The 21730-nt window shown below is 47.8% G+C and overlaps 1 protein-coding gene across 4 annotated transcripts in view; it reads left to right on the forward strand.

Moving 5' to 3' along the window:
* Positions 1–21730, forward strand: part of UBASH3B (ubiquitin associated and SH3 domain containing B) — a 139479-nt gene that overhangs the window by 92881 nt on the left and 24868 nt on the right. For all 4 annotated transcript variants that reach the window (XM_077893908.1, XM_077893910.1, XM_077893912.1 and 1 more), the window contains exons 2-5: positions 12706–12759; positions 13512–13698; positions 14970–15168; positions 18258–18427. In XM_077893908.1, coding sequence (XP_077750034.1) covers positions 12706–12759; positions 13512–13698; positions 14970–15168; positions 18258–18427 — 610 coding nt within the window. The remainder of the gene's footprint in view (positions 1–12705; positions 12760–13511; positions 13699–14969; positions 15169–18257; positions 18428–21730) is intronic.

The raw sequence follows: 21730 nt of genomic DNA on the forward strand, positions 1-21730 counted from the left end.
AGACTCCTTTTGAAACTGACCTCATTCGATGGAGGGAGAGATGAGGGGCAGTTAGGGGGTGGGGGGGACTAGCATATGAGTTTGAAAATAGGGCCTGTTCTGACCTTATTTCAGTACAATTTGTTGGAAACAAAGCTCACATGAAGTCAGAAGAGGGAGTTCAGTTTGGGCTTTGTCACTGATGTGCTGAGCGACCGTGAACTACATATTGATCAGAACCTGCCATAAAGAGGTTTGATCACATCATTGTGAAATAACTTAATAGTTGATGAAACTTACTGGGCATCAGTTTTGCATATGTGGCTGTGCCAACTGGCAATTGTAATCATATGTATAATCATTTATTTCATGAACATCTGTCAATATCAAACCCTGTGGATTCAGCTAAGGCCTTTAGGGGGAAAAAAATCTCAGAAACAGAAAACCAGAGTCTCTATTCTTGATAACTATATTATATTCTGGATTTTCTGTCTAGGCTATTTATTCTTAGCCCTGCCTCTGCCACTAAGTGACAACATTTATGGCTTCTTTCTTCCAGGAAATGTGAATGTGTAGAGAATAGCAATTCACTTAGTGTTAGCCTAAGTACGTACAAGGAAGCTAGTCTACAAAAGAAATTAAATATCATGTTCTCATAAAAAATTAAATAAGATCTGTTTTGATCCCAGGACTGTCACTAACTGTATGCCTTGAACGATGTTCTTAATCTTTTTACATCAGTGTTTCATCATGTATAACATGGAGACAATAATACTGACCTCACCAAACTGGTTTAAGGATGAAATAAGATCCCTGTAAATTGCACAGCACATAATAGGTACTTTTAAGATTTATTAAAAAAAAAAAAAGATTTGTTTATTTTGGGGGGCACAGAGAGAAAGAGAGGGAGAGAATCTTCAAGCAGACTCCTTGCTGAGTGTGGCAATCCCATGGCAATCCCATGACCCTGAGATTAAGACCTGAGCCGAAATCAAGAGTCAGATGCTTAAACTGACTGAGCCACGCAGGCACCCTAGGTGTTGGGTTTTACAGAAATGTCGCCGTGTTTCACCTTACCATGATCCAGAAACAGCGGCCACCACTGGTGCCAACCTCCATCCGCTTGGGAGGACATGTGACCCAGTGGCTTGAGCACACACTTGAACAACACACCTTACTCTTTTCAGCTGATGGACCTGGACCAAGTTCTACAATCTCGCTAAGCCTTGTTCAGTGAGGGAAATAATGGCTCCAGCCTCACAGGGTTGAGTAAGGAGCCAATGAGATCATTTATATTTAAAATATTTAGTGCAGCACTTGCTTCCTAGTAAACTCAGTACCTGTTAGCAAGTACAGCACTTACGGGAAGAGGTTCAAAATGATGACAATGGCTCTGTTTGGTCTGTGCTCTTTCCTCTGATCCACCAGTGTTGAGTCAGAGCCTCTTCTGCAGCTTCGAGCTGAAACAATTTTGAAGCACTAAAAATCATCCATGTTTAAGTATTTGTAGGCAATTCTAGTAGTTTAAAGAGGAGGGAAGTGGAAATAGGAGAAGAAAACAAATGACTTTTACACCTGAAATTACTCCTCATTTTCTTTCTTTCTTTTTTTTTATTAAAGATTTTATTTATTTATTCATGAGAGACACAGAGAGAGAGGCAGAGACATAGGCAGAGGGAGAAGCAGACTCCCTGCGGGACTCAATCCTGGGATCCCAGGATCACGCCCTGAGCCGAAGGCAGATGCTTAACCACTGAGCCACCCAGGTGCCCTGACTCCTCATGTTCATCTATTTTTCCCAGATCCCTTTGGTGGGAGGTGGGGAGTGGGGCTACACCCTCTCTGTTTGAAATCCCACCTGCTCATTGGTAGAGCACAGACCCTTCCCACTCCTCTGCCCCCTGAGGCCCGGGTATACCTCAGAGCTCCAGACCAGGAGCAGTAGGCCCGAGCCGCAGTCCCAGTTCCGCCCTACACAGCTGAATGTATCTCTTCACCCCTCTGTTGTCTCCTTTTCCTCTTCTATGACAGAAAAACAACAACAATAATCTGCCTGCCTCTCAGGGCTGTTAGGAGGATCCAGGAGTGATTACATAGAAGTCTTAAAAGCTTCTTCACTATGGTGATGCTGGTACTACACACTATTTTTATCAGTGAGCTCCATCCTTTTCCTGGGCATGTCCTGCCTCCCTGAGGGCAGTCACTGCCTTCTTGCTGCTCTGGACCTTCCTGCAAAAGCTTTCCTGCCTTCCGTGCATGTTGAAACACTTCTGCACCCACCTGCCAGCCAGAAAGGCATCTGGGGGCTCACTGTGGTTCTGTATTAACCCCCCCGCCTTCTCCAGTGCCCCATGGGGACACACCCTCTTTTATCTGGTGACATCTTTGCCCTCAACCAGCTGGACTTTTCCTCTGCAGGGACTCAGAGACTCTGCACAACAGACACTGCCTGCCAGGGGTGCCTGATTTCCATGGTTTTCTATAGAACCCATAATCTAAAAACAGAATCTTCTGGGCTGAGCACAGCCTGAGCCTTGCTGCCTTAACTGTGGAGCTGAACCAAGTGGCTAGGTGAGGCACCAACCTACGCTCCATTGTCAGGTATCTCTTAGGGGAGGAAAAGTGTGTGAAATCAGGCAAAAATGGTAAAGTTCCTGGAGAGGGAGATAGTCCTAAAAATATGAATCCTGGCCATATTTACTGAGCACCTATTATGTCAGTGGACTGTGCCAACTGTTACTATAACATTCATATTTTCATTTGCTCTGGGTCTGGGAGCCTCGTGTCCCTGGCTTACTGTGTTGTCCTTGGGCAAAACAAAGGTAACTTCTTCTGAGCCTGTCTCTTGGGGAATAGCCCTAGTTCATTCAGCAGGTATGAGGGATTGAACTTTTGGAACTGTTATTCTATTCCCTTGGGAAGTACTTTAGGCAGGGAGGGATGAGTACCACTCAGCAACCCCAAGGACAGCACTGGTAACTTAGGATCTTCGAGGAAAACGGGGAACCCTGGCCAGCCTCCCCACAGTGCATGGCATGACAACTGTTGACCCCCTGCTCTGGGCTGTCCCTCTGGTGCTCAGAGCTGACTCTCACCTTCCCTCCTGATCTTTTTTTTTTTTTTTTTTTTTTAAGATTTGTATTTATTCATGAGAGACACACAGAGGCAGAGACATAGGCAGAGGGAGAAGCAGGCTCCTTGTGGGGAGCCCGATGTGGGACTTGATCCCAGGGACCCAGATCATGCACTGAGCCACCCAGGTGCTTCCACCTTCCCTCCTGATCTAACCTGAACTCCCCTGGCCACCTCCTGACCATCTGGGTGGTGTCCCTCTCTCCTGCATACTTCCTTTACAATAGTCACACGTCACTAGCTGATTTCCCCTCTGCGCCTTTTCTTGTGTTTTTATCTGGAGGAAATCTTCCCTCCTGCTGCAAATCCCATACACTCCTCAAGACCATGCTGTGTGGTTTTCGATGGTTTTAGCAGAGAACGAATCTGGGTTTTCTGATGCCCAGTCTTGGGATATACCTATTAGCATGGAACATACATCTGTCTGTTCTAGGAAAATTGCAAAGATCGTTAGATAACACACATAGGCATGTGTGCAGTGTAATTTTTAAGTGCCTACTGTATGCCGTATGCTGCACAGAGCTCTTCAAATTATCTGATACGGATGTTAATCAGAACCATCTTACCTTATGAATTAGGTACTGTTATCTGCATTTAAGAGACTGGGAAAATGAGTCTTAAGATAATTAACTTGTCCATAGTCTCATAACTAGTAAGGGTTTGGCTCCCAAAAATGTATGCCTTTTACACTACACACACTCTACATGTGTCTCTGTGCAAAAATTCATTGATTTTGGTGGGGGGAGGGGGGTGGAAAGATATTGTCTAGATCCTAGGGAGACTTATAACAGAAGCAGAAAGAAATGTGTTTTATTATGTCACCACCCATGGTCTAATGGCTGGTTTCCCAATTACAAACTGCTGCCTCCCTGCAGCAGAGGCCAGAGCTCCAGCCCCTTTTTAGAAAGAACAAAACAAGGTCTCTCCATATGGGCTGCTGGGCCCTGCCACATAAAAACATCGGGGAACCTACACAGCATTTTCCCTGCTAACCACCCCCCGAGGAGGGCTGCTTAATAGGCTCTTTATGGGTTGGAACATAGTCTTGTTGAGAGAAGAGAGAGACGGGCGTCACCACAGGTTGGATTTCTTCAACTGGAAAGCCTTCTCAAAGCCCCCAAATAGCTCAAGCACTTTTTCCCCCCTTCTCTGATTAGCTTTATTAAAAAAAAAAAAAAAAAAAAAGCCCACAGCATTTTCCTTCCTGTTGGCCAGCCTTTTGGTGGTAGCGTCCCCAGCCCCCCTGGTAGGCTTGATATGCCATTGATTGTTAGATGTGCAGCTCTGCAACAGGCCCCAGCAGCTGAAAGCATAGGCCATTAGCCCCGGCTCGCTGAAAGGGTTCACCGCCAGGAGACTGGTTCTGAAATTCGGTCTTTATGATCAATATATCTTTCTCCATTAGGTTCATTTCCTCCAAAGGAAATGGGGAGGGCCATTATGGTTTATGTTTATTGACGGGCCTCTCCACTGGCCTTCTCAGCTTCATGGGGAGGAGGCCACAGGAGGCAGAGACCTCAGAGATGAGGTTAAACTGAACCACCTGGCCTCTTGCAAACCTATCTCGCTGGCCTCGGTGACTAAAAAAAATTTTTAAAATTAAAAAAAAAAGGAACTGGGATTGCTTGTGTGAAAGTGATGGAATATGTTATTTTGCTGTGTAGGAAAGAGTGGCCAACTCTACCAAGTACAGAAAAGGTGGCATGAATTTGGGCCCAGTTGGAAAAAATCCAGATACATGGAAGAAATTTTGGAGCACATGGTCCATTAGGTCATCCAGAAACACAGTAGGATTCCCCTTACGGTCTGTAAGGTCTCTAAGATTCCTTCAAGGGTACATCCTCAAAGTAGTACAGCCTTATCTGGTCATAAGGAGGAATCTAGATCCTTTGCAAGCACAGAACCCCTGTTTATTACTTATGGTTGCTGCCAAGGACCTCACAACACTCTATAGATGTCCCATCTTTCTTTTCTAACCTCCCTGCATGGGCGCTCATCACTTTCTCTTTGAAGACGAAAAACTAAAACATCAAATTGGGAAATCACTTCCTTTGAGGAAAGAACACCTGAAAACCCATGCCCATGTCTCGGCTCCTGCAGGGACCCACTAGGGCCACAGCATTTGACCAGTCCTTGATTTTACTTCTGCCAAGAAGGTTTGGCTAAAATACCACCTCTGTTGCACCTTAGCTTGTGTGGCTCTTAGCTATTCCTCAAATGTTCCCCAATATTCATTTTTCTTCTGACCATCAGTTAAAGGTGGGACTAGATCTATATGGATCTTACAGGCCACTAGTAGCTGAGAGGGTAACTATGGCAGAAAGTGAAGTCTTGATTAATGGTCAGTGATGGATGAAAAGAGCTGTATGTGAATTCAGGGGATCAAGTTGGGTAGTCTGTAAGCATCTCCGTCCTTGGCCTCAACTCATGTCAGCTCCGTATTCTGTGTCCATTCCATCCTCACATCTTACTGCCCTGCGCATAGGCGACACTCCATCCCTGGAACAACCCAACCCAACAGGAGAGAAAGAGGAAACAGGCTGGTTACAGTTGACCAAACCTTCACCAGAGGAGAAAGTTAGAATCCAAGAGGAATGGGTATTAAGCAAAAGCCCAAGAAGCAAATCATTTCTGATACATAGAGGAATGATAATAGGGGAGCTTCTCCTTTTTAAATTAGCAGGGATTTTTTGGATTTTGTTTTTTAGTCATTAAAGTTTTCTTCCTGTCTAGATTTTCTTCTTCAGAGAATAGATTCCGTTTTACTCACTTTTATTTGAAGGAAAAGAAGGAAGGTCTCTGCTGATTGACCTGAGGTAAATGCACAGGAAGGCAGACGCTAATATTCTCAACATCTCCAACTCCCTTTTCTGCCAAGAAACCCCATTCCAACCTGGAAGGTACCCATAGGTGGGAGCAGATCTCCATGATCATACCCAACAAGAGGGGTAGGGGCCACTTCATCCTGGGTTTCTAGAGAAAAGAAGCTTGGAGGCAGTTGGCAGAAATGCTTCCCAGGGCTATAGGCTCAAAGCTTTAACTATTTAGTATACTCCTTTCACTGATTCAGAACTTAGCCACAGCCTCCAGAACCAGCCCCTGGATTGGGACAACTGCAGAGATGACCAGACAGCTGACCCATCAGGCAAGAGCTGCCCAGGCCAGGGAGGCTTCTTACCGATACCAGTTTCACCGTTTTTCATGAAGGTTTAAGTCTGTGAAGTACCTGGTGCATGGAAGGCCTCCAATCATTATTGACTTATTGAATTTCTCCTTTCTACTGGAGAAAGAGATACAGGATCACCTGCTTGCCTGTGTTCTCAGGAGAGCTGTCAGCCTCAGGCAGGCCGTTAACCCACCTCAAATCCTCCTGTGAAGAAGGTCTGTGCTGAGCCGGCAATTCTCCATAGAACACAATAAAAGCCTCTGATATTTCTACCTAAAACCACGTCACAAAACGATGTCTATTTCTCAACACCCTAGAAGAATCCCTCAACTCCGTTTAATGGGACCGGTGGCCCCTTGATATGACTGGACTCTCCAACCAAGAAAAATAGAAGTTGGGTTCTACCTAAGTTATGTGCACTCCCCAGTCTGGTGTAGATCATTAAACTAACTCTGAGGAAAGAGAATGAGGAATCTGATTAATTAGGTCATCTTTTAATTGAATTCAAAGTATTAGATGTAGAAAATTTAACAACTGGTATCCTGGAGGTTGAGAACATTTTTTTTTTTAAAGTCCTACAGTGAGCATTAAATGTCGCTAATATTTGCGATCGTCTTAGCTACATGAAAGATCTAATTTTCATTGCATGGGGAGTTTCATCCACTTGAAGGATTGCAGACTTGACCTCTCATCTTCTCTTTTCTGATACAATTAAGTTTTTGGTCACAGAGAACCAAAGCATAGGGCAAACACACTCTGGAGGCCACAGGTATGTGCTGGTCAACAATCCAAAGTCAAGGACAGAACAACTTCAAGTGATTGGCATGCTCGACTTAACTGAATCAAGGTCTTATTGCTTTGATGGAGTATGTTTCCTTTTCTCTTAGTATATATGTTGCTTGTTGTTTTTTGATTCAGGTGTCAGATATTTGAGTTCTGTCAAGTGTAAGAAAATAGGGGGAGGACTGTCTTCCGAAGGCACATAGAGATGAGCCACCCTGGAGAACCTGGGAGTCTGGGCCAACTGGTCTATCTGAGCCAGGCATGCCTTGAGTATTTACTGATGTCAGTACTGGGTGATTTGGGAGCTGAAGGTACTCCTTAGACAGCAAATAGGGACTCACTGCATAGCCTAAAAGAAATGTCTGGCTTACAAACAGAAAGAGACGAGGAATCATAGGTTAGGTAACAGAAGAAGCTTCTGGAGCCTGGTTCCCACAACTAGAAGCGGTGTCTGGCAATGATACGGGGTCTAGCTATCAGCATAGAATGGTAACGGAAATTGCTGATGCTCACCCCAGCCCAGACCTGTCTGTACTGTACGCTCACTCATCCCACACAGACATTCAAGCTTTGTTCAATCAGCGATCCAAACATTTTCCTACTATTCCCGTTAATCATTCCGGTTCAACCTCTCAACGTCCCCCTTCCGATCCTTGCCAAGGCCTTCCACACAGCCTTAGGGGTACACTTTCACCTCCCTTAGAGCCACCCCTCACATGCAGATCTGATCTTGCCTCTTCAACTGCCCTCCCATCATTTCCCAATGGGTAGATCCAGGCTCTTTCAAGCAGCACAGATGCCTGTGAGCTGTTCCCCTACCTACTTTTTAAGCTTCTTTAAACTTCTTCTAGGTCTACCATTTTTTTCTAGCATCACCAAATTAATTTCCCTGAGTTCCCTGTCTTCTTGTCTTAGCTCCTGCTATTTGCTCCACTTCCACTGCCCTTTTTTCCCCTCTAGCCAGCTCTTAGAGCACCTTCTCCCCCGCCCCCCCCCCCCCCCCCCCCCGCCTTAGAGCATTAGAGCACTTTTAAGATCCTGGCCAACGTCATTTCTTCTAGGACAGATTCCCACATTTTCTCAGTTTACAACACCTTCAGCAGCTCGGTCATTTTTATATTGAGCACGTAGGCAACATAAATACCTAAAAGTTCGGTTTATTTAGCAGTTAGATCCAAACAACTTAATGAGTATTTACCCCTTTCTAGCTTAAGGGCATGTGAAAAATACACAACATTGAAAGAAAAATAATTTTTTATTTCACTCTTAAATAACCACAACTACTTATTAATGGGATGTGTGTGTCTGTCGGGTACTGTACAACTGTTCAAACCCTAGAATCAGGTTGGGCACTGCACTCTCCTCTCCTGTTCCACCTTGGTTTTCTCTGGGCACTTTTTATTCTGGCGGTTTGCAAAATCCCAGTTTTACTAGGAAAGAATACAACACAAGCTAATAGTGAAACTAACTCTCAAGCTTATGGGATGACAGATGATGAAGTTTGCTAGATTTCCCTCAAAAATTGAGAATATTCCATGGCACCTCTTGCAGTTTGCTGTAGGGTCCCAACCTAGGGTAGCTCGGGATACAATTTAAGAACCTCAGCCCCAGAAACCCCCTTTCCTCTTCTTCATATGTCCAGTGCCAATACAGTGCCTGATATACAGCTGGTGTTTGGCTGAGAGGAACCCGAACTACCCAGGGGGTCAGAGGGCACAGTGGAACCCCCAAAGACCCAGAGGGGTTGCAGAGAAAACCAGCCTGCATGACAATTAAACAGAACATCCCAGTCAAGCTCAAAACCTGTGAATCTGGGAGGGAGCAGGGATCCTGCTGGGCTCGGTATGGGGCCAAACCCAACCATGGGACCCCAGAGGTGATGGTCTCCAAAAGGACACCCACCAGTCAAACTTCATTGACTGTAGCTTTCTGATCTCAACCCTTGGTTGTGTTTATGGTTTTCATTTGGTTTCCCAGTAAGAGTTCCTGGGGTGGAAGTGAAGGAGGGAGGAAAGAATGCCCTCTGTCTTAGGCAAATGGGGATGAGATTTTTCCTTTCCAGCCCTTGTTCAGACTTGAGGGCATCTCTGTGACCCTCGTGATGGGCCAGAGCAACCTGGAACCTAAAATTCAGCAGAGCTAAGAGCAGCCAGTGGGAGGGAACCCAGGCAGAGCGAGGGAAGCAAAGCCATCGGTGGGTGCTGCTGGTTTCTCCCACCTGGGCTAATGTCACCCAGCTGCTTGCCTGAGTTTTCAAGGAGCTGTTGCTTTGATCTCACTGGTGCTGTTCTTTTCCCACCATTAGCAGGACATCAGATTTTGCATTGTTTTTTTTTTTCTTCTTCTTCTTCTTCTTCTCCCACCTTCTGTCAAGAATGAACCCTAGACGTAATTGGGAAGGTCAGGAGCAAGGTCAGAGATTAAATGTGGGTCCCCTAGTAACAGCTGTAGCAGCCCAGGTGCCCCAGGGTCTCTAACCACGAAGGTCCCATCTGACTAATCAGCTGCTATGGTGGCTGGACCACTGGCCTTTGAGCTTAAAGGGACACTCTGCCTTTATTTGCTAGAGGTTGGCCGACTTCTGAGTCACTCTGAGGGTAGCAGATGCTCAGGCTCAGCCTGGTGTTTGGGGTCCACCCCCCCAACCCCGCTGTTCTTGGCATTGGCCCCATCGATGGGCCCGTGGAGGTGGGAGCACTATGGCAACAGTCTTCCTTCCACGGGGTGGAGGGGGGAGATGTGTTCTGCGGCTGCCCCTGTTCAGTCTGTTCTGTGGGCAGAGTTCTGGGAACAAACTCCCCCCAAATCACTGTCAGCCTGGCGGTGCGGGGAGGAGCAGCAGAGCTCTGCCTGTGGCTTGTGACCCTGGAGAAGTGGTGATTTTACTCCTCCTCCCACCAGCCTGCCTAGAGAATCCCATACCTCCAAGGCAGGTCACTAATGGCTTTCTAGAAACTTTCTCCCCTAAAAGAGGAAAAGAAAAGAACACCCTATAATTTTTATAGTACCTTCCTGTGGGAAAGTTCTTTCTGGTACCTACCTTGAGCCCTTTGTGCTATAGCCAAAGCTTATTTTACTTTGGCTGACCCTCTCGTACCTCATACATCAGATACGAGAACCTTCTGTAAAATCGAAGCTTTCTCAGACTTGTCTTCTTCAGGAAGAAGAATTTGGGTTTTCTTAATCTTTCACCAGAGCCTTATCACCCAAACCTTTCATTATCTTTCTCAATTATATCTTTGAACCCTCTCCAGAACCTGTCTTTTGAGTTACAGGAACCATAACTTAATTAGATCTTTCATTTCCAGAGGATACTCCTAGTGCTTAAGGAAAAAAAATGAATTAAATTTCAGTCAGATATATTTCACTGGGGGAAGGGCCTAGGAAAAAAAGAAAGAAATTGGATCCTATATATAAATAGCCCATTATATCACAAATGAGTTTTTCTTTTCCCAATTTTTGAAACAATGGATCCTTTGGAGGGGGGGGGGCTGAATTTAATTCCACAGAGATCCTAATCTAAAAGGCCATAATTTGCATTCTTTTGTGGGTAGGTGGCTTCTGGATTCAAAAAGAGCGTTAAGATGTGTGCCTCTGTCTAGTAAGTGGTAAAGGAAACACTGCTGGCAACGTGGCAGCAATTAAACATCTTATTCAGGTGTGGGATCAATGTGTGTGTGTGCGTGCTTGCGTGTAGTGGTTGGGGGAAGATGTCCCTGGATTTCCAGTCTTTTCTGTACCAGCTTTTTTTTTCTTTTTTCTTTTTTAAGATTGTATTTATTTATTAATGAGAGACACAGAGAGAGGCAGAGACACAGGCAGGGGGAGAAGCAGGTTCCCCACAGGGCTCCATCCCAGGACCCTGGGATCACATCCTGAGTCAAAGGCAGACGCTCAACCACTGAGCCACCCAGGTGTCCGTCCCTCTGTACCAGCTTTTGTTCTGAGTGGCTCAGATGCGTCTGTCTTGCTTCTCCATAACGTCAGCTTACTGCCAGCAGCCTTGCTTCCGTAATGCTGTTTTACTAGTTCTGTAATGCTGTGTAGATTTCTTGATCCTGATCGTTTGGTGTTTGTGCTCAGAGTTTCATGGGGGAAAGGGTATTTAACTGGTCTTGGGCCGTGGAACAGAGTGACAGAGCCATGACCGCGGCCAGGCTGTTTAGAGCACGTTAGTTTGCTTCCTTCACCTGAGATCCCCCTGTGCAAAGTGAAGAAGCTGAGCTCACAGATGATCTGACGGTCCTGCCCATCTGACCCCTAGGATTCCCAGCCAGCCCTTCTTGTTGCTCCATAGAGGGCCCAGAAGATAGACAGGGGAGCTGGGTTCAGCAGCCCATTGAAAAAAGGGTGCTCGGAGAGTGTCAACAGCAACTGAAAGAATTCCATCCCCCTCGCCCCTCTCTTCCAAGGAGCCTGAAGCTGTAGGGTGGAAGGGATGAGAATGGCCATTTGTTGGTCACCTCCATGGTGTCAGGCAAGAGTTCAAGGCTCCTTATGCCCACCCCTCACTACGGAGTAGACATACTGAGTGTCTGACACCACAACCACCACCCTGCCCACCCCTGCCCAGGGGAGTCTACACTCCTCAGATCTCACTCAAAATGTCACCCCCCAGTGAAACCTTCCCTGACCCCTCAACCCAAGCTCGATGTCTCTGTCCTATGTTCTTATGGTTCCCTCTGCTTTCTCTTCATTGCACTCGCCACCAATGTCATTATCCGTATAATCAATGCTTTCATGTCAGCTCGAGCAAAAATTTCAGAAGGGCCAGGACCATATAAGTCTCATTTTCTACTATATTCCTAGAGCCTAGCACAGTGCTGACAAAATAGTAGTTCAGTAAGTAGTCGTTGAGCAAACGTAAGCATGAATGCAGAACCAGTGGATGAATAGCAGAGCTGCATGCAAACCCAGAACTGTCTGGATCTGGGACACCAGATTTCAGATGCTCTACTTGCATGCATGTGCACAGGGCCTCACTGCTGTCACCTTCCTATGACAAAGCCCCTCCTGTAAATATAGGGCTTTGATTCGTTTCCCCAGCAGGGGGAGTGATGGCGGCCCAACTCTGGCCCTAAACAACCTGTGCTACTTGTCCCCAGGGAGGTCTAAAATAGTTGGGAAGACTATGGATCCAGGCCTGAGGCTGTTGGTGGCGGTTGGCGGTGGGTGGGAGGAGTCACTGAATTGCACCAAAGTAAATGTCCTTGTGGGCATTAGCCCCACTTTCTAACGTGCTTTGCCAAAGGGGCTGCAAATTTTAAAAACTGCTCAGCAGGGGATCTGGGTCAGTAGGAGTGGGTGAAAAGGAAAGAGGACAGACCAAGACATGACAACCTTTAGGGAAGCAAAAATAAAATTCTAATGTGGAAACTGCTCAAAATAGATTGCATGGCTGTCAGGCTGCATGCAAATCGAGTGCTAATTACATGGAAATTAATTACAAAGTCCTAATTTCCATATGCCTTGCTATGACCCTAGGGGCTGGGGTGGGGGTGGGGATACTGCCGCAGGTGTCTCCCCCACACCACCGAGGCGAGGCGGCTGTGATGTCGCCTACTTCACACTCCTGCCACGATAGTGAAAAAAAGCTGATAGGAGGCTAAAAATACTAACAATAGAAATTTGATTTCTTCTTCCAGACAAAAGGCCTTGGCATCCACAGGAGGAAGAAGTGTTCAGGCAGCATGTGACTGGTTGGTATGAAATAAATAAATAGAGAAAATAGCATATAATTAACTCTGAGTGTATGTGGATGAGCAGGGATGTGCAGCCTTTCTCTAATGGGCTGGGCGGGGTGGGGGGGGGGGTGCTGGTGGTATGAGCCAGAAGCCCATGTATCAAGCCAGTTGCCTCCTCTGTCCGGGCCCTAGCTGTTTGAAAAAATTCAAAGTGTGTCCAAGGTAGAGCCCTTATCACAATATCTGTCCCTGTTCATCACTTAAAGATACACCTTAGGTATGTGAGTGCTAGGTGAATCAGCTTTAAAAAAAAAAAAAATCCTATCTGCTTTGCATGACATCACTCCCCAGAGCAGACCCCACAAGGCTATGCTCCTGAAGCTCTCCTGATGTTTGGGGGCATGTGGGTTTAACTATAGGCTGAACTGTAGGGACAGGCAGGGTTGGAACAGTGCTGATGGGCTGGAAAGGGATTTGGGGTTTATCTGAGGATATCTGGAGTTTATCCGGAGTGGCTTTAGGATTTTTTATGGAGTTGTGGGATGTGGGTATGCAGCATGATAGACAAGAGAAGTTGGTGCTTCTGAGAGCTGGTTATGCAGTATGAGCTTTGAGGGATGGACTTCTTTAAAGCACAAAAATGAAAACCCATCCCTTGGCAAGGCCTGGGGTATGGAGCATTTGGAGGGTGGATCTGTCTCTTTCGGGTCTTCCTTCCTTTCCATTGGTCTCCAGCGAGGCCTGCTTGGCTCCCTTGTCTCTGGCAGGTTGTTCTCTCACGTCGGCGACCCTTTCCTGGATGACCCCCTGCCCCGGGAGTACGTCCTCTACCTCCGACCCACTGGCCCCTTAGCACAGAAGCTCTCCGACTTTTGGCAGCAGTCGAAGCAGATCTGTGGGAAGAACAAGGCACACAACATCTTCCCCCACATCACCCTCTGCCAGTTCTTCATGGTGAGCCACGGACCCTCCCCAGCCCCTGCCCAGGGGAGCCTGGCTGCCATACGCCAGCCAGGTCCTTGTGACCTGGAATCACAGTGCAGAGCCTCCTAGGCAGCTGGCAGAAAGAGCCACAGGCTCCTAGGCTTGGATGGGCCTTCGAGGAATGAGTAAGGCCCAGAGCACACAGGTGTGACGTGCCATCATGATGACGGCTGTTCCTCAGGACTCTAGGGACAAGCCTGACCCCCTGAGTGAGGATCTGCACGGGCAGCCGCAGCAGTGAAACTAATGCAGTGTCTGAACTTGTCTGTTGTAGGGGGGGAAATTGGCTGGGACCAAGAAATGTGGCCCATAGGTGGGAGGAGGTGACCTTTGCCTCATGGACATTGTCCGCAGGTCTGTCTCACCAGGTCTTTCTGGAGACAACAAAGATGACCTGTGACCTGCCCTGGTTACCTAATCCATCATCCTAGCCATCACAGAGCTTCCTTAATGACCAAATTAATTCCCCTCCTATAATAAATATCAATACATCTCATCTACTTCAGTCCTCTGTGGAGGAGGAGCAGAGGTGGCTTATCCAGGCATATTCAAGAAGAAGCAGACTTTAAGATTATTTTGAGATATTTTTTTCCAGATTTTCTCTGTCTCTTTAAGGTAAAAATGTGTTGCTAACACTTTCTTTCTACCGTTCACTTGGAAAATTAAAATGATTACCACTTCCTCTTAGTCATCCCAGGATCTTTCTCAAAAGCATTCAGAGTTCTAGAGACACTCTTTTTTTTTTTCTCTCTCTCTCTCCAGTGCTCCAAAGAGGGTGGGAGGATGACATCACAGCTGAGCCCCATTCTTCCCAACTATCATGGGACTGGCAGTCAAGTCAACTTCTGATCATCTAAGGGGAATAGGCACGGCACAGATGGTGGGAGGAGATGGAGAGCACGCCCGTCACCCTGGATGCTGTGCTCTTCGGGAACATTCATTCCTCCACTCCTCCCTTCCACTGGACCAGTCCCGCCTCCTGGCTGGGCTCAGAAGCACAGCAGGGCAGGGTGGGACAGAAGAGTTGGTCCCTGGCCCTCGTTTGATCTACCAGTTAGTTAAGCCACTTCCAGATCACTGGAGCCTGCAGGTCCTCTCCCTCCTCACGAGCAGACGTGATGGTTTAGTAATGGCATCGTCAGCCTCCAGCTCTGACTGTGGAGGATGCCACATGCTCAGCCCCAGTAGGTAGACCTCCACCCCCACCCCCCTCTGAATGAAGCATTTGCTTTCCCCGCCAGTGTGAGGACAGCAAGGTGGACGCCCTGGGGGAAGCCCTGCAGACCACCGTCAGTCGCTGGAAATGCAAGTTCTCAGCCCCGCTGCCCCTGGAGCTCTACACATCCTCCAACTTCATTGGCCTCTTCGTGAAGGAAGACAGCGCCGAGGTCCTCAAGAAGTTTGCTGCCGACTTTGCTGCAGAGGCTGCATCCAAAACAGGTGAGCTGATGGCTACTGGGCCCCGTTAATCAAAAATCTGGGGAGGGAAGGGGTAAGCGGGTATGGAGGAGTGGGCTGGGGCCAGGTGGAGGGATGGGGCAGGAGGTCCTGCAGGAACACACAGAACATGACAAGGGATCCCACCCTTTCCTTCACCCCTTTGCTCCCTTTTTAACACGGCAACAGCCGTTTTGCTCAGCCTCCTGCGAGAACATCCGTTGCCTGCCCCCAGGCCCGAGCTGAAGGCACGCACATGGCTGTTCCACACTGAACCATGAGAGCATCCTTTGTAGCTCTGCCGTCTTTCCGATGCAGAGTTAAAGAATCTTGCTTCCCCCACCACTTCCCCGCCGTGCAGGCATTGGTCTGGGTCTCACAGCTCACTCTGTGAGGACCCAGGGCTGTGCCGGGGGTGGTGATCCAACACAGAGTAGAGTGGAACCGCTTAGTATCAAATCATACATCCATTGAGCCAACGTCCCACACTCACTGAAACCCATCAGATGGGTCCCTAAAGCCTCAACAGTACAAAAATGTCACTCTTTCAAGATGTTCCTTGCTCCTTCCATGGCAGATCTTAGTTCAAGCCAACTGAGATTTCCCAGCAAAGGAATTAGCGTAGAGAGAAACTCAGGATGTATGTTGACGTAGGCGGGAAGCACAGAAAGGGGACAAATGGGAGAAGTTGCTAGGGCTTTCCTGTCTGCCTCCCGGTTCAGACGGGCTCACGAAGGTCAAGGAGAGCCTTGCCTCCTGCAGGGGGGCAGAAAGTGGCGGTGGAGGGAGGGAAGAGTTGGCAGGGGGAGGTTTGGGTGACCCCCACAGAGAGAAATCACAAGTGGTGGGTATTTATTAGGGATCCACTATGTGTTTATCCGTGAAGCGTGCAACAGAAGAAGTGGTTTCTCCTGGCCAGAGGTGCAGGTTCAAGTACAGGTGATAACGGAGCTCTGAGATGAGAAAGGCCACCCCAGAACAGAGTGGTTCCACCATCAGGGAAAAAAAGGAAATGCACACTGGATGACGGGGGTCCCTACCATGGAGGAAGGGCCCTGCGGGTGGCACCTGCTATTTTGCTCAGGGCTCTTTACCAGAAAAGCCCCCAACAGGGCTCAGGATTCTAGAAAGAGCGTGATGAAGGCTCAGCATCACCAAGCAGGAGGGCAGGGAGGGCTCCACTCTCAGAGGGGCTCCAGCCCTGAAGGTACCTGTTCTATGTCGGGGAGCGGGCCTCCTCAGAGCCCCTGCCCAGGCACGCCTTCTTCCCCAGGGACCAGGCTCTGCTCTCTGACGGCCCTGGAGCCCACCATTTCTTAGCTTAATAATTCAGAGAAATAACATAATAGGCAAATTATTTCCTGTTCCTATCCCTCTAACTCAGGGAAATGGCTCTTTTTCATCCCACAGTAGCTATTACTAAAACCACGAAAACTCCCACAAGACCCAAATCTGGTGTCTAGCCACAAAACCCAAATCCCTCACAAATGCATAGAGCAGGTCTCAGCCAGGACTACGGCCAATTCTGATGGCCCATGATGAGCGAGAGGCCAGAGGCCCTTGCTTCCTTTCCTTGCAGGGAGAGGTAGGGCCAGTCCTCTCCAAGACCTGGGGCCACTCTCTTGAGGAGCCCAGCCAGCTGGGTTCCCTGCCCCTGTGCGGCCCCCTGGTGGTGACTGGGACAACTGGGTGGCTGCTGCAGCTCCTTGCCTTCTTGTGTGCAGAGCTGGCCATCCCATCTTGGCCCTAGAACTCAAGCCTTGTTATTCTAGAGTTTTGGGCAGATCCGATTCCTTCTGCAAGTAGATTCAGTGCCCATCATAGGTGGTTTAGGGAGATTCATGCATGTGTATTCAATCATCTACCGAATACTAAAAGCCTATAATGTTCGGAACCCTGATACGTTGCTAACAGGACCCAGAAAGCCCTTGCCTCATGGGGACTCACACCACAGAAATACACTCCAGTATAACAGAAAGAGAGCCAGCTGCTACTTCTATCTCCCTGTGACATGAGCAAGCCGCTTAATTTCTCAAGTTCCCTATCTTCCCTCTGGTTGTATCTTCTTGGACAGTAGATGGATCTCCCCCGTGCAAGAATGTACAAAAGAGAAATAAAATCCAATTGTCTATGTAGGGAGATTGGTTTCTTTTTTTACTACTTACAGGGTCTTAGAGGAATAGTCTGTATACTTAAAAAAAAAGGGGGGGGGGGAAGGAAACCACTGGTTTAAAGATTTTATTTATCTATTCATGAGAGACACACAGAGAGGCAGAGACACAGGCAGAGGGAGAAGCAGGCTCCTTGCAGGGAGCCCAACTTGGGACTCGATCCTGGGTCTCCAGGATCAGGCCCTGGGCCAAAGGTGGCGCTAAACCATTGAGCCCCCCGGGCTGCCCCTAAACCAGTGGTTTTCAATCAGGGAGGTGATACCTCCCAGGAGACATGTGGCAATGTCTGGAGTCATTTTTGGTTGCCACAGCTCAGGGTGGGTGCTACCCGAATCTAGTAGGGAGGGACCAGGGATGTGGGTAAAGACACACCCCACCCCCCCCCCCCAATGAAGAATTATCTACCCAAGTGCTGCTGGGAAACCCTGTTGTGAATTTTGAAAATATTCCATCTTATTCCCTGGTTCCTCCATCAGAGTCACCCAGACGCTAAGAGACCTGGTCTCAAAGTGAAGGCGATATAGCTTTGGCACTCACATAATGACAAAACTTCTTTATTTCTACATAAATTAGCTCACCCTTCCATGTCTTGGTTTCCTCATCTGAATGGTGGGCTGGTGATAGTGTGTTGGGAGGAAAAGCCAACCCAAACGATGAGCCTTCTGCTGATCCGCAGCTCCTACGGAAGAGCCAGGTTGTATAGCTCTTAACCTCTCAGATTGTAGGTTCATTCAGGATCCTTTACCCCCTCCTCTCCCCTTATTCTGCTGCTGTGAAGGAGGGAAATGGGTTTTGTCTGGCCAAGGGACTCCCTCCTTTGTCACTTGGGAGAATTTACAAGGGCACCCTTCTGTGCTCCTTGAGTCTCCGCCATCGCTGTGATGACCACCTTCTAATAACCGTTTCCTTCCTTCCTTCTAGAAGTCCATGTGGAACCTCATAAGAAGCAGCTTCATGTAACCCTCGCTTACCACTTTCAAGCTAGCCACCTACCCACCCTGGAGAAACTAGCTCAGAACATTGATGTCAAACTTGGCTGCGACTGGGTGGCCACCATATTCTCACGAGATATCCGGTTCGCTAACCATGAGGTAACGTCTCACCATGGCTTCTGACGCCACTGGAGGTGCAGGGGCGCAGACACAATCAAAAGCACTTGCAGCTCACTGCTGTAGAGAGATTGGTGCCAAAGGAAAGCAGCGAAGTGAGCACCAGACCAGGAGTCAGTCGGCCCACAATTTTCTCCGGGATCTCCCTGCCTCCCCCGGGAAGCTTGGAGCTGGCACCCTTCCTCCCTGGGTCCCAAGTGACTCCTCGGTGTACTGCTCCCATTGCTTTGTCTGCCCTGCCAACCTCACTGGGCTGATGCAGAAATGAAATGGGAGGATAGAAAAGTATGTAGGAAGAATTTTAATTCTATAAATTCATGGGGTCCATGAAAGACCTCAGCCAGATTTTAGGTGAGGAGAATGCAGAAATACCGGGTGGGGGGGGGGAGGAAATCTGTGATCACATAATTAACAGATACTTGCTAAGTATCGATGGCATGTAAGTTACCATGGAACATACGAGATTTTTAAAACATGGTCTTGTCCTCAAGGAGTTTGAGTCTAGTAGGGGAGAGGGAAGAGACACACGAAATAAAAACAGAGACCACATGTTGTGACAGTCTGTGTGCTTCCCTCGTGGGAGCCAAGAGTGGGACCACTGGCTCCCAGTGCATGTGGAAAGGTTGGCATAACCCCAGCATCCTCCTTTGGAGAGAATCGGTATTGATTTCCAAAACAAGCCCACGTGCCACTCTGAACAGTAATATTGCCCTTTATTTTTCTGAAGGAGAAGCTGAGATCCAAAGAGAATAACTGGCTGGTCCATAGCAAACTAGCAATTTAGGGCCAGAGCTGAAGCCAGAACCCAGGGATCCTGAGCAATAAAGACAAGCAACACATCTTTTAAAACAAAAAACAAAAAACCCACAGTTTGATGAAAAATTTGTCATCCAATTTAATTACATTTATGAAACAGTATTTGATTTGCTTCCCAATTTTTCAACAGCAAAAGGACTGACGTTGTTAGTTTACGTAGCTTTTAAAAAAAAAAAAATCTCTGTTAGACATTAAAAATATATGAAAAACAGTTGGAGTCTCAGGGTCTAGAGAGTGGGAGTGTTGAAAGGAGCCAACCCATGAACCAAGGGCCTGTGAGTGTCAGGGACATGCAGCTCTGTCAGACCCTGCTGACGGGAATGTCGTGTCCTCCTTCCAAGTTCATTTGACGGAAGTTTCTGGAAAGACACAACAAGGAGACGGGCTGGATCTGACTTAAGAATTGTGACAGCTCCCGGAATTGCTTAGGAGGAGTCCTAAATATAACAGGGGAGGTGTGGCTGACTAGGTTCCTTACAAGGACAGAGCGGGGGTGGGGGAAAAGTCAAGGGTTGGGTGTAGATGGACGGAGGGAAGTCACCTTTCTAGGAGAAGGAAGGTGGCAATGGAATTTTCCAGGAGTATCTTCTAATCAACACTGCCCTCCAGTTAACTCAGAGGGTAATTGCTTTTCAGCCTGACCCACATTCCGCTCAATTGGCATGGAGGAAAAGAGGCAGCAGGCGCCCACGCGAAGTATTTTCTAAAAATAACTTGGCCTCTTTTATCTCGTATTTGTAAAAGCTCATTTATTACCCTTCCTTCTGATACGGCTGGCTCTCCGAGGTCATCTGGCTCTACCTGAGCCCCCCTTGCATATAAAAACCTTCCCTTGTCTGCCTTCTTCTGTCCCCCGGGAGGGAGGTTGGATGGATCGTGCCAGGGAGGCCAGCAGACGTCCAGAGACGGACAGCGGTTTGGACAAGGGCACTCAGCAGGCCACGCTTAGGAGCGCATCCAGGGCTCAGCCCTCTGCCGCCGCCCACTTTGGTTTTGGGCTCGCAAATGTCTCTCTGTACGTTGTGTAGTCTTCCCTGTTCGTGATGACGTGAGGCCACGCCGGTTTTCTATGCCAAGTGATAGAAATCTGAAGGAGGACAGCAATACACAAGCACCCATGGCTCCAGATCCCGGCTCCATCCGTGTGGCGGTCGTTAGGTTCGCTTCTGCAGCTCCTAGAACACTCCCATCCTTGGTTGTTGTGTCACGGTACAGTGGCGAGAGTATTTTGCTGGACTGTTGCTGTCGTGTGGGCTCCACGAGAAGATGACGGAAGGGTCCTGGTAGAGGCAGCACAGCGTGGCTGCAGCAACAGAATTGCCGTTGCTACGAGAAGCTTCGAAGTCAAGGAGGTTAGGTTCCTACAATCACAAAGGGCTGCTGCTGCCCGTACAAAGGGAGAAAAACTAGAGTCAACCATTCTTACAGGTAAACACTAAACATAAAGAGGTATAATGCGGTGCAGAACGCGGCCTGTGTCCTGCCAACTCTCGAACGTAGGTTGACTTTTCGCATGTGCTTCTGGTGAGCGGAATGGGCTGCGGGGACACGGGCACCAGTTATAATTTGAGATTTGCTGCTATGTCTTATTTTATTGTTTATCCAGTAAATTAGAGCTACCCTCTGCTTAGGACACACGGCCCCCTAACGCTCCTTTGTTGTGCCTCTGTTTCCCGGGATGCAACCTAGAGATAGAAAACTCACCCCCACCAAGCGATAGGAGGAAGGAGTTCTCATCCGAAGTCACTTTGAGTTTCTCAATGGAAAAGAAAGTTCTTGGCCAAAGGCATAATTAATCAAAACTATGCTGTTCTTGAGTATCTAAGAGACATGAGTTTCGACTTGTTCCCCCTATGACTTGGTACCCCTCTCCACCCTGTTCCAGGAAAGGGAGGGTTCCTTTGGGTGCATCATCACATACCTAGCTTAGAGAGTTGGGTTTTTTTCTTTCCTAAGCTGTTTTCACAGCCCAGCAGAAAACCTCCCTGGCTAGTTCGGAACGGCGGTTTGAGCGCGAATGTGTCGGAAAAACAAGGGAAGTAGTGGGAGGGGAACAGGGACAAAGATCTGGAGCTGAAAGATCTGTGTGTTTTCACTTCCATTCTCCGAGGGAAAAAAAAAAAAAAAGATCACCTCTTTTTGCCAATGCCCTCCTTAGAGAATTCCAGAAGGAAATCCGTTATAACATGTTCTGATGTGTCTCCTTGACAGATACCGGCGAGCTGGTTAGCCCACAAGCACAGAGTCCAGGGGTCAGGCTAGAAGGAAAAATCAGGCGTCATGGTTCAATAGACATAATTATGCACCTTCTGTGTACAGGCTCTGACCTATAGAGTTTTTCCTTAGATTGTCTTATTAACTTTTATAGTCCAGGCATTATTTTCCAGATGAGAAAAGGGAAGCCAAACAGGGTTAAAAACCTGAAGGTGGAACCAGAAGAGTTAGCCTGCCACTAAGGACTTCAGGACT

This window comes from Canis aureus, chromosome 3 (genome assembly GCF_053574225.1).
Source record: "Canis aureus isolate CA01 chromosome 3, VMU_Caureus_v.1.0, whole genome shotgun sequence".
NCBI lineage: Eukaryota > Metazoa > Chordata > Mammalia > Carnivora > Canidae > Canis > Canis aureus.